This window comes from Leptopilina heterotoma, unplaced genomic scaffold (genome assembly GCF_015476425.1).
Source record: "Leptopilina heterotoma isolate Lh14 unplaced genomic scaffold, ASM1547642v1 Lhet_237, whole genome shotgun sequence".
In the NCBI taxonomy this organism is placed as follows: domain Eukaryota; kingdom Metazoa; phylum Arthropoda; class Insecta; order Hymenoptera; family Figitidae; genus Leptopilina; species Leptopilina heterotoma.
Window position 1 is genome coordinate 1,048,065 of NW_025110953.1, and position 13,605 is coordinate 1,061,669.

General features: G+C 21.5%; 1 protein-coding gene across 2 annotated transcripts in view; it reads left to right on the top strand.

Annotated features, from left to right (window-relative positions):
- Positions 1 to 49: 49 nt before the first annotated feature.
- Positions 50 to 13,605, top strand: part of LOC122502742 — a 143,006-nt gene continuing 129,450 nt past the window's right edge. Inside the window, exons 1-3 of one of the 2 annotated variants that reach the window (XM_043612933.1) lie at positions 50 to 122; positions 428 to 499; positions 2,290 to 2,414. In XM_043612933.1, the coding sequence (XP_043468868.1) occupies positions 2,295 to 2,414 (120 nt within the window). In that variant the 5' untranslated portion in view covers positions 50 to 122; positions 428 to 499; positions 2,290 to 2,294. Of the gene's footprint in view, positions 225 to 427; positions 500 to 2,289; positions 2,415 to 13,605 lie in introns of both variants that reach the window. The other variant, XM_043612932.1, reaches the window with a different exon arrangement.

Genomic DNA, 13,605 nt, shown 5'->3' on the forward strand with positions numbered 1-13,605 from the left:
CTCAACCAATCAGTGTTCAATGTTTGTATTAGTTCTCTTGATTGCGACAGACGTTTTAAATGAAATTCAAAAATTTTCTAACATCATTCAGTGAAAAGTGAAAGAAACGTTATCTAATTTAGGTCATAAGAAAGCTACATAATTTAGAAATCAGTTTATTAAAAATAAAAAACGATTTATTTACATTCTCAAAAATATTGTGAAAAGGAAAATTATTTTTGACGGTATTCTAACCTTTTGACAAGATTTTCATGTGTATTTATCGTATTTATCACACGTTTATCACTTAGTTTGACATTTACAAGCACTTATCAATTAATTTCCATTTTTAATCAATTAGATTGAATAAATTAATTTCCTGAGGCTTGTAATTGTTTATCTTTGCAACGTCTTTATTTGAAAATCTTTTCTTTTTATTTGTTTTCAGGTTCTCCTTGATATTTTCATGTCTAATTAGCAAGAGAGGAAGTAATATAATATTTTAATTGCAAAATTCCCGGTGAGTTGAAAATTAAATATAGAAATAAATTTACTACTTAAATTATTGATAAGTTATAATGGAATAATTATAAAAATACTTTTGATGTTGTCAAGTTTTGTAGGTTAGAATTTAGTTGATGGTTTATCAGCCCTACATGAGCGTGTGTCGGGTTGCATAGCCACAGGGGCAAACTGATTATTTGACAGAAAATATTTAGTACAGAAATAAATTATATAAAGAAGTTCAGAAATAAACGAAAATAAAGTTATAAAAAATATGTTTTTATAAAAAAACATATATATTTATAAAAAATAAAAAAATATATAGAAAATATTTAGAAAAAATAAGAGAAAAATTATTATTATCGACTTAAATAAAAAAATAACAAACAATAGAAAAATGTTAAGCAATTTAGAAACCGAACTGTCATTTTTATCGATTTAACATTTTTTTTTTTGACATTATAATTGAATTGCAATTTTTTTAAATAGTAATCATTAATAAACAATTTCTTTAATGTTATGAAATTTTTCATAACCGCGAAAATAGTGAAAAAAAGATTTATTGATCTAAAAAAGTGAATGTGAAAATTAGAAATAACGATTGAAAAAATAGGTAAACTTTTTAATTTTATTGGCTTTTTTCCTGCAAACCGTAATACATCCAAGTGTGACCTTAATTTTTCTATAACTGCTAAGTGGAATTCTCTTCTTTGGTGTATTGCAGGTTTCTTACAATTAGGCGCTATGAAATTAAATAAAATTGTCAGATTGAAAAACTGATTTATTTTTTTTTATAGACAAATAAATTATTTTCTTTAATTTACATTTTTGTCGTTGAAAATGGAAAAACTAATTATTTAATATTATAATTAATATTTTTATCATTCAAAATATTTTTTTTATTACTAGTATTAATAAAATTATTTTTTTAATAACTAATTATTTAATATTATTATTAATATTCTTATTAAAAAATCATTATTTTTTTATTACTAGTATTTAAATTATTTTTGTTATTTAGTTTTAATTTTTTTAAGAACTAATTTTTTAACTAATTTGATAATAACAAATTATTTAATATTATTATTAATGTTCTTATCATTTGAAATCATTCTTGTTTATTATTAGTATTAATTAAACTATTTTTGTCATTTAGTTTTAATTTTTTTAAGAACTATTTTTTTAACCAATTTTTTTTAGTAAATAATTATTTAATATTATTATTATTAAAAATCATTATTTTTTTTATTAGTAGTATTTAAATTATTTTTGTTATTTAGTTTTAATTTTTTTAAGAACTAATTTTTTAAATAATTTGTTAATAACAAATTATTTAATATTATTATTAATATTCTTATTATTTGAAATCGTTTTTGTTTATTATTAGTATTAATTAAATTATTTTTGTCATTAAGTTCTAATTTTTCAACTAATTTTTTTAATAACTAATTATTTAATATTATTATAAATATTCTTATTATTATTCTTATTAATATTGTTATTAAAAATCATTATTTGTTTACTACTAGTATTTAAACTATTTTTGTTATTTAGTTCTAATTTTTTTGTTTTAATCGCAAAAAAAACGTTATTTATTATAAAAATAAAATTTTTTTTAGTTGAAAAACAGATTTTATTGAATAAATGACACATTTTTTCGTATATATCATTTTTTTTCTCTTTCTCTTGAAACATTTTTCTGGTGACACCCTAGTGACCACACCCCCATTCTCTCTCGTCTACGGCTACTCAGTGTCAAGTTGCGATATATTGATTTCTTACTTGCTTTTAATGTTTGATTGACAGAAAAAATGTTACCACCATTGTGCCCCCCCCAAAAGAAGGCTTGTTACCCTCCAAGGAAACTAGGACTCAAGGACATGTTATCATCAAGGATGTTTCGACTAAGTACAATAAAAAGACACTATTCGGTGAGTTATTTTATTTTTTTTATTTTTATTTTTGATTAGGTATATCTAATTTTATTATTTTTATTGAAATAATAAAATATTTTCGAGGTAAATTTCCATTTAATAAGTATTTCTTTATTTCTCTAATGGAATAATATTATAATAGTAGAAATAGGAAATTATTATTTGATTATTATGATTTAATTACAATTGTTAAATATTTGACTTATATTTTGGTATTATCGCCATTAACAATAATGGTCAAAATATTATTAACTGCTGTTAAATTATTATTAAATATATGGTAAAATTATTGTCTTTAATTATAGAATTATTGTCTATAATTATAACTATGGTTAAATTATTATTAACTATTCTCAAAATTTGAAGTAGAAAAAATGTTTAATTAGAATTAGTGACTGACTTTTTGTTTTTGAATTAGTAAATTCTACTAATAAATAAGTTGAAATTAGTATTTATTAGTAAAATTTACTGTATTATTATTATTATTATTGTTATTTATTTATTAGTAAAGTTTATTTAATCTCCTAAACATACAAATTGATTTAGAAACTAAAACTCAACGTTTCAAGTATACTTTATAACTAATTAACCTAATTATTAATTAGTTATCAATTTATTATTTATTAGTAAAATCTACTCATTCAAAACAAAAACAAAAAATTATTTTTAATTATGGTTAAATTATCCTTCACCAGGGTTTTGCCACGCTTTTGCTCTTTTCAAATTCCCTGACTTTTCCAGGTTTTCCAGGTTGAAAAACAGAATTTTTCCAGGTTTTTAATATGAAAATTATTTGAAAATATCAATAGCTTCATTTTTAAATAAATATTTAATCATTATTATTTTTTCGTATAGAAATTAAAATTTTCAAAAATTTGAAATTCAATAACATATAAGAATATTATTATAAAACATGAAGACATCGATCACTCCGAGTCGATTATTCATTTCTAGAATTTTCAACTAAAATTCTTCTTCAGGTCAATTTTTTAAAAATAATTTTTAAAAAAGTTCTTTCAGAATTTTCAAATTCTTTTGTTTACAATTTAATTTTATGAAATTTCCATTATTCTGACATTCTTCAATTAAATATATTAGAAATTAAAAACTTTAAATAATTAAAGTAAAATTCCATTAAACTTTTTGAAAAAAAAATAATTCTACAGAATTCTTAATTAAAAGTATGAAAAGTTCAAATTTTCAAAGTTTTTAATTTAAAACCTTTTGAAAATTCAATTATTTCTAAAAATTTACGCTATAATGCCTTTAATATTCAATTACAATCTAAAATTTTAACTGAAATTCATTTTTAAATCAATATTTATTAGAAAATTCTACGTGAATTCAATTATTTAACTACAAAAATAAATATTTCATTAAATAATTAAATATTTCTTAAAATTGGATTTTCATAAAGAATTTTATCAAGAAAATTTTTAAACAATTTAATTCTCTTGACAAATTTTAATAAAATTTTTAAGAATAATTTCATTTTTCGAGAAATATGATGAAAATTGTATTAAAAATAATTGAAATTCTGCCGAGAATTTTATTATAATTTTTGAAAATAATTGAATTCTTGAGATGAATTTTATTAAGATTTCTTTTTAAATAATTGAATTCTTTTGTGAAATTTTATTGAAATATAGTAGACATTGAAAATAATTGAATTTTGACAAATTTTTGAAATTAATTAAATTTCTACAAACAATTTTATGGAAATTATTTTGAAAAAAATTTATTGTTACAAAAAATTTCATTATTTATGAAAATAATTCAATTTTTTTGAAGAAATTTAATAAAAATGTATTGAAAATAATACTTAAACTGTAATAAATAAATTTTAGTAAAAGTTTTTAAAATAATTGAATTTCTTTGCTGAATTTCCATAAAATTTTGAAGAATAATTACAGTTTTCGAAGAATTACATTAAAATTGTATTAAAAATTAAAAATAATTGAAAATCTGCGACGAGTTTTATTTTATGAAAATAATTGAATCCCTGTAAAAAATGTTGTTATTTATGAAAATCATTGAATAATAATTTATAAAAATAATTTGTAAATAATCATGGTTGCCACAAAATAATAAATGTAAAATTCCAGGTTTTTTCCACGACGATACTTATGAAATTCTAGTCAAAAATTAAAAAAATTGCTGGCCTGATAACATAGCTTTGGCTCTGGAAAGTTTTTTTAAATTTACAAATACCAGAAACTTAATAATAATTACAAGCAAAAAATTTGTTCTTCCGTAGAGACTTTTATATGGCGATGACACAACAATTTTTCAATTTTAAATTAAAATTTTGTTAAAAATCTTTAAAAACAGGCGAAAACAGTCAAAAACAAATTTTTTAAATTTATTTTTCGGATAAATATTGTTTAATTTTTCAATGAAATTTGTATCCATATTTTTTTATGTCTTCGATTTTTAAATTATCATCATTAAGGGGAGGTTCTACTGAATTTGAGGTTTTTTCATATATTTTTTTTATAGTAAAAAAAATATATTACTAATAGATGATTTTTACTAATATACTAATAGATTTTTTCTTTAAATATTTACTATATAAATTTAATAATATATTCTTCATTGAAATTTCGAGAGTAAATAATATTTTTAGTAAAAAAATATTAATTTGCGAGAACAATATTTACTGGATTACGTATAAATATAAATGTATACGAAATGAGAAAAAAAAACGAGTCTTATATATATATATTGCGGCAGTGAATTTTCGCGAACTTGAAGGTCTTTGAAAAAAGCGCAATTGAAAGCAGGGAAAGAATCTTTGGGTTGAATAGAGTTTTCTTCAGTAGATAATCTCTTTTCAACGTAAACTGTTAAAAATATATAGGACTAATAAGTTTACACCGTAAAGATTGAAATTTCACACGAAAAAATTGAATGCTTTCTTTTTATTGGTTTTATTCGCTATTTTTAGCAATCTTTCTGTAGTGTAAAGTTTTCTATTTTCTTATTTACAGGAAATTGTTAAAAATTTATTTATTAACCATAGAGTAATGGCAAATTATTCTTTATTTCAGGAAAGTTATTTTTTTAAAAAAATCAATTTTTATTACATTTTAAAAAATAGCTTTCGAAATATAGTTTGCCAAATTATAAATTACAAATTATAAAATAGTTTGCCATTCTTCACTTAAGAAATTATTTAAATATCCAAAGATTCAGAGCTCTTTCTAAGATCAAAATATCGTACAAAGATGAAGCCGAGAAGGCTTTAAAAATATAATAAATCGGACAACAACTTTAAACCAATGAGTTTTTAATCATTCAATCTTATATTGATGTGAATTTCAATATTTCTGGTGTAAACTTGAATTCTCATTTCTAACAGTGTAAAACTAGTGTGAAAGTGAATTCTTCGCGTTGCTAAATCGATTTCTAAATCGCGTGCGGTTTTATGACCGGAAGTTACGCCTTTAGAAATAACCCATAATCTTTTTTCTCTTCACTGCAGGACTCAACTTTATTTTCAAAGTGAAAAATTTTTTCAAAGATAAATATCATCCGAAAATTACCATATTTATCGTTTATTTAGTTATTTCATTATAATTTATTTGTTAAACAAAAAATGGCTTTTAGGGGAAACTTATATTTATCTATCGTGTTTAAGGACACTTTGTATTTATTCTCCTGTCAATATGAATAAATAAGTACATACTATAAATAAGTAGGTAATTATAAATAAATATATAAATAAATTAATATAATAAATATAACTAATTAAATTAAATAATTAATATAATAAACAAATGTAAATAAATTAATATTTATTCAAAGAGACTTTTAAATTTAAGCAGTAAAATATAGAAAAATAATTATTTATAACTTTTCTACAGACTTTTTTTCTTTTGGTGATATATATATTATTTAAATGTAGAAACTTGTTTATTATTGTTTTGTTATTAATGTAAAAACTTTCTTCCCTTTTGTTCTTCATTAATGTTGATGTCTTTATTATTAGGTAGTATAGAATTTCTTATCTTTTTTTGTTATTAACAAATTAAATTAGTGAAGACTTTACAGATTTATGTAGAATTATTAAAAAATTTTAATTTATTAAATTAAATTTATTTGATTCCATTTGTTTAATTATATTTATTAATTAATTATTAATTAATTAATTAATTAATTATTAATTAATTATTAATTAATTATTTAATTATATTTATTCTATATTTTTATTTTTATGGAACAAAAAAGTTTCCTTTTTTTCTGATTTTATATAATAATTAGAAAATAAATTTCATTGCAAAAAAAAATGAACTTCATTACAAAAAAAGAATTAAAAATTAAATCTCACTACAAGAAAATAGAAATTAAAATTCATTAGAACAAGGTTGCCACAGGTCAGAACATTTAGAGAATTCAGGGAAAAGTCATCCAAAGTAGAATTCGTCAGGGAAATTAGGGAATTTTGTTAAAAGTACTGGAAAAAATTAAATTTTTAAGAATTGAAAATAAATTTAATTTTAAAAAAAACGGGTAAAAAATTAAATTGTTAAGAATTGAAAATAAATTAAATTTTTTAAATTCATATGTCTTTTTTGTTTGCCTTACAAAATTATCAAGAATTCTAACACAAAACATTCAATTTATTCTATTTCTGACAATAATTTCTTTTTAAATAACTTAATTCTAATAACTTAAAATTGTTAAAATTATAAATTATTTAATGAATAATAATTTTACTTAAATATTTCAAAATTAATTGAATTTTAAAAGAGTTGCGTTTACAATTTTCATGAATAGAAGAACTTCAAAAGATTTTAATTTTAAATTTTAGAAAATTTCAATTTTTAATTAATTTAGTTAGAAATTTTAAAAAACTTCTGAAATTAGTTAAATTTTTTAATATGGGTATATTTAATTAATTATCAAAAGTAGTGGATTTATAGAAGAATTTTTCTTAAAAACACTAAAAAAATTGAATTTTGAATAACTTACAAATGTTTGCAGAATTTCAATTATTTTGAAAAATAATAAAATTCTTCGCAAAAATTCAATTATGTTCAAAATTTACAAGAAAATCTCGACGAAATACCAATTATTATCTTTATAAATAATGGAATTCTTCTCTAAAATTCAATTATTTTTAAAAATTTTAATAAAATTCTCGGCAAAATTTAAATTATTTTCAAAATTTTTTTTCAATTTAATGATTTTCGACATCTACTATTTGAATAAAATTTTTCAAAAGTATTCAATTATTTAAAAAAAATTTTTTTGATAAAATTCTACGCAAATTTATAATTATTTTCATGAATAATAAAAATTTTACAGGAATTCTATTAATTAAAAATTTTTTATAAATTTTTTCGCAACAATTCAATTATTTTTGTAAGTAATAAAACTTATTGCGAATTTAAATTATCTTTAATACAATTTTAATCGTATCCCTCGAAAATAATGTAATTATTCTTAAATTTTTTTATAAAATTCGACGAAAGAATTCAATTATTTAAAAATTTGTTTATAAAACTCTTTATGAAAATTCAATTTTCAGAAACATTTAATTATTCATGAAGTTATTTATTTTTGTATTTAAATAATTAAATTCTCGTAGAATTTTGTAATAAGAATTGATTTAAAGAAGAATTTTAGTTAAAAATTTCACAAAAATTCAATTATGTTCAAAATTTAGAAGAAAATCTCGAGGAAATCCTAATTATTATCTTTATAAATATAAAAATTCTTCTTCAAAATTCAATTATTTCTAATAATTTTAATAAAATTCTTGTCAAATTTTCAATTACTTTCCAAATTTTTCCTCATTTCAATGATTTTCAATATCTACTATTTTAATAAAATTACCCAAATGAATTCAATTATTGAAACACAATTTTAAGAAAATTATCTTCAAAGTTCAAACATTTAATTATTTTCATAAAGAATAAAATAATTTCACAAGAATTCTACTACCCAATGGGAAATTTACAACTGGCGGAGTACTGCGCCAGCACTGGCAGTACTGGCAGCTACGCTGACAGACAGCACTGGCATAACTCTGGGATGATAACGCTGTCTAACGCTGGCGAAGTACTGCCTGCCAGTGCTGCCAGACAGCGCTGGCGCAGCACTGGACCAGTGCTGGCTGAGAATATTGCCGCAATAAATGCCGTATTGTTATTAATTAGTCGTAAATTCATAATTATAAATAATTTAACAACAAAATGGTAAATAGTATTAATAAATAGTTATTATTCATAAAATATTTCTCTTATTAAAGAAATTGTATTAAAGATGGAGACTAACAATGGATATAGTAAATGAAGTAGAAAAAAATTGTTTATAACATTTAAAAATTAAATAATAAACAATTACAGTAAGTGTGCATTAGATTTTCATATTTTAGTACCTAACGATTGGAATCTAGAAATATCGCAAACCTATGAAAATAAACAAAATTGCTGACGAGGGGAATCGAACCTACGACCTACGGACTAACAGACTAACGCTCTAACCACTATGCTAACGACACATGTGTACAGTGAAGTATTAATATCTCAGTATCATTCAGACATACAATTATTGAGTCAAAGATGAGAAAAAAATAGGGATACGTTAGAAATAATAAATTGAAATAAAATAAATTAAAATAAATTTTTAATAATTAAATTAAATTACTTTACTTATTGCATTTACCATTTTACGTAATTCTTAAATTACGTGGTAATTTTTTAATAATTTTTTATTCATAGTAAGAAGTATAATAGTATTTTAATAGGAACCAAATTATTATTGAGATTAAAGTTTAAATTTTGTTTATAATTTTAATTTGTTTAAATAATTTATTATTTTTTACAAAATTAGACAATTATGTTAAATTATTATTATTAAATTTAATAAAAATAAAAAATGAACAACTAAAAAGTAAAATATTTATTTTTTTAATAAATTTATATTTATAAACATTCATAAACTTTTTTAATAATTTTTTTCAAGTTTATGTCAAAAAAGCAATGTTGGCAAAGAGCGTTGTGAACAATTTTTCTATACTCAGCCAGCCACCGTGGCTTGTCCAAGCTTTGGCGAAACAAAAATTCTGTACTGCGCCAGCACTAATTGTCGAGGCTCGGCTAGACTACGCCGAACAATCGTCTGAGTACTAAGCCAGTGGTGAACATCGGCACTACACTGGCATTTCCTATTGGGTATTTACAAATTTTTTATAAATTTCTTCTCAATAATTCAATTATTTTCAGAAATAATAAAACTCATCGCAGAATTTCAATTATTTTTTATACAATTTTAATTGAATTCCTTGAAAAATTTAACTATTCTAAAAAACTTTATTAAAATTCATCAAAAGAATTCAATTATTTAAAAATTTGTTGATAAAATTCTTTATGAGAATTTATATTTCTAAGAAGTAATCAATTATTATTCAATAAATTATTTATTTTTGTATTTAAATAATTGAATTCTCGTAGAATTTACTAATCACAACTGATTTGAAAATTAATTTTTAAAAAATGTTTGATAATAATTGAATATTAAAAGCATTGAAGCATGAATTTTTAGAAAAAATTGAATTTTGAAAAGGTTCCAAATTAAAATATTCGAAAATCTGAATTTTTCATACTTTTCAACTAACAATTCTATAGAATTAATATTTTTTAAAAAGTTCTCGTCAAAATTTTAATTATTATCTTTTCAAACAATAAAATTCTTCGCAAAAATTCAATTGTTTTCAAAAATTTTAATAAAATTCTGGTCAAAATTTCAATTATCTTTAAAAAATAATTAAATTCTCCGAAATTCAATTATTTTCAAAAATTTTCCTCAATTCAATGATTTTTAATAGGCATCTACTATTCTAATAAAATTTTCTAAAAGAATTTAATTATTCAAAAAACAATTTAATACAATTCTACACAAACCTTTAAAATTATTTTTAAAAAATAATAAAAATTTTACAGAAATTTCATTTTTTACAAATTTTTTTATAAATTTCATCGCAATCATTGAATTATTTTCATAAATAATAACATTTCTACTGGGATTAAATTATTTTGGTAAATAATAAAATTCTTCTTAGGAATTCAATTATTTTGATAAATAATAAAACTCATTGCAGTATTTCACTTATTTTTAATACAATTTTAATCAAATTCCTCGAAAGAATGTAATTATTCTTAAAAATTTTATTAAAACTCGTCAAAAGAATTCAATTATTTAAAATGGGGATTATTTGTAGAAATTCAATTTTTCGAAATCGAAACATTCAATTATTTAATAAATTGTTTATTTTTGTATTAAAATAATTGAATTCTCGTATAGAATTTTCTAATAAAAATTGATTTGGAAATAAATTTTAGTTTAAATTTTTGATAGTAGGGTAGAGTGGGGTAAAAAAGCCATGGTGTAAAAAAGCCATTTGAGTTTTATTTAAAAACTATTAAGCCGATTTATCAGCTGTTTAGAATATAAATACTATTAGGTAATACGCAACTTTTGAATCTAATTTGAATGTTGTTCCTAGATTAATATTGTTTTTATTGTAATTTTAATTTTTTGTTGCTTTTTTGAAAACATTTTGGTGAACTTTTCAAACATATTACAATCTGATTAAGTGAACGAATAGTAAAAGTAAATGTTTGTACATAAGGAGAAAAGTATACCGAAAAAGTATACAATGTTAATTTTTAGAAATTGAACTGAATTAACAATTTATTTTTGCTTTTTTTAATAACTGGTCTTGGGTGTAAAAAAGCCAGGGCAAAAAATCCATTGAATATTTTGTGAAATTCACTTGTTTTCTATTTAAACTAACCTTCTTATTTTACAAAATTTCTCGTGTTTATTTAATAAAATAAATTAAACACGACGAAAAAGTAGTTCAAAGTGCATTTAAAAAATAAACAATGAATAAACGGTTGCAACGAAATATGTTATCTGTGGTAAAACTTAAAGAGAACTTCTAAAAAAGGTACGAAAAATTGGCAGTGCAAATCGAAAACAGGTAAACTTAATATAATTTTCAATTTTGCTTGCTAAAAACTCTTTAATATTTATTAAAATATTTTTCAAATAAGACTATTTGTCATATAAATAAAGGAAAACTATAAAAATACCTAAATTGATAACATGTTTTGCTAAAATCAAAGGGTGGCTTTTTCACCCCACCAGGTGGTGCAAAAAAGCCACTTGCAGTGCTTTCGTAAAACTCTTATAACTTAGTCCTTTCATGAGATAAAAAATATTTCCGGCAAGAATTTTCAAGCTTAATAACTAAACTTTCAATAACAATTGGAAATTTGAGAAAAAAATTTTAAATACAGATTTTACAGCATCAAAAGTAAAAATGTGGCTTTTTTACCCCACTCTACCCTAATAGAATATTGTAAAATAATTTTTATGAAGTTACAGATAATAATATTCTTATAATCTAAAGTAATGATTTTTATTACTTGGTCATTTTTAATTATTCTAAAACATGAAGAAATCGATCACTCCGAGTCTTCGACTCGGAGTGATCGATTTCTTCATGTTTTAGAATATTTATTTATAAGTTATTGAATTTCAAAAGGTTTCAGTTTGGAATTTAAAAAAAAAATTTTTTTTTAATTTTTTAAAATCTTTATTTCTATGGAAAATTAATAATGATTAAATATATATATTTAAAAAAAAAAGTTATTAACGTTTTCGAATAATTTTACAGTAGAAGAAAAAGTCAAAATTTTGTATGGAAATCAGGGAAAAAGAAAATTAAATTTTTATGTCAACCCTGTAGAAATGTATAAATTAGAAAATTTTTTTTTTAGAAAAAAACAGTACCCCTATAAAAAATGTTTCGTTAAAATTCCATTTTCCTGAATGAAGAAAGTTTCAAGGTGATGTTAACAGAAAAATATGTACCTAAGTGAAATTGACGAGTTGATTTAAAAGTGATGGGATCTCGGATAAAGAAAAAAAAAAAAATAAGTTCTGGTCATATGGGAGGAAATTGATAACCGGATAACTTCTCTGTATGGGATTGTTGATATATGCTTGGAAAAATATAATAATAAAAAAATAATAAATTTTGCCCCGCCCCAAAATCATCTTGCTCGCTCTCTCTCTCTCTCTCTCTCTCTCTCGTATATCCTCACAGCCTTTGGGAGCATCCTCTTCTCACTATGGATGAAATGTAACGAATAAGGGACACACAACCGCTCCTTTGGTGGGTGGATGCGCGTAAACGTATTTTCGACTAGATGGCACGTGATCGATCGCGAGCCAGAAAACCAACGACATACATATATGTGTATGTATACTTTCCCAGCTGCCTGTACCATCAGGTGTACGCTTGTATAGATATATCCACTTTTCAATCTGATAACACATCACAGGACTATCTACAAATAACATTCTTCTCCCACATAACAATAAAATAACCTCCTCTCTCTTTAAAAAAAAAAAAATTCATATTCCCATTTTTCTTGTCAAGATTGTCATTTATATTTATTTTTATTAAAGAAAAAAAAAGTGATAAAGATAATTTCTTTTTCAATTAATAATTTGAAAATTATTTTTTTCCTGCAACGGAAAATTATTGGGTGAGAGTGGGACAACGACATTTTTTAAAATATCTCCTTTATTTTTTACAGACTTCGCACTCGATAATTAATTTCAAAAAAGTAGCAAAAAGTTGCTTTTACACTAAAAAAAAGTAGTAAAAAAAAGTAGCTATCGAAAAATTAAAATCGACGACCAAAAAAACTTGTTTTAGACACTTCACAAAACTGACAAAAAAAAATTAGATTCTGTATTTTATTTTCCTGACTTTTTCCTAACTTTCATCAAAAATATATACTTTTTTCTTATCCTGATAATAAATTTAATTCCTGCAACGAATTTTATTATCATTCATGAAAGAATTTAAATATTTATAACAATAATTCTATTCTTGCGAAGAATTTTATAAAATTTTTTAAATAATTGAATTCCTGAGAAATTTTTATTATTCATGAAAAGAATTGAATTCTTTCGCAGATTTTTACAAAAAATTTTTTAAATAATTCAATTCTGTTTGGAAACTTTATGAAAATAGCAGATATTGAAAATATCTGAATTGATTTGTAAAAAGTTTTTAACAATAATTAAATTTTACAAAGAATAACATTAAAATTTTTGACAATAATTATTGAATTCTTGCGAATGATTTTATTAGAATTTT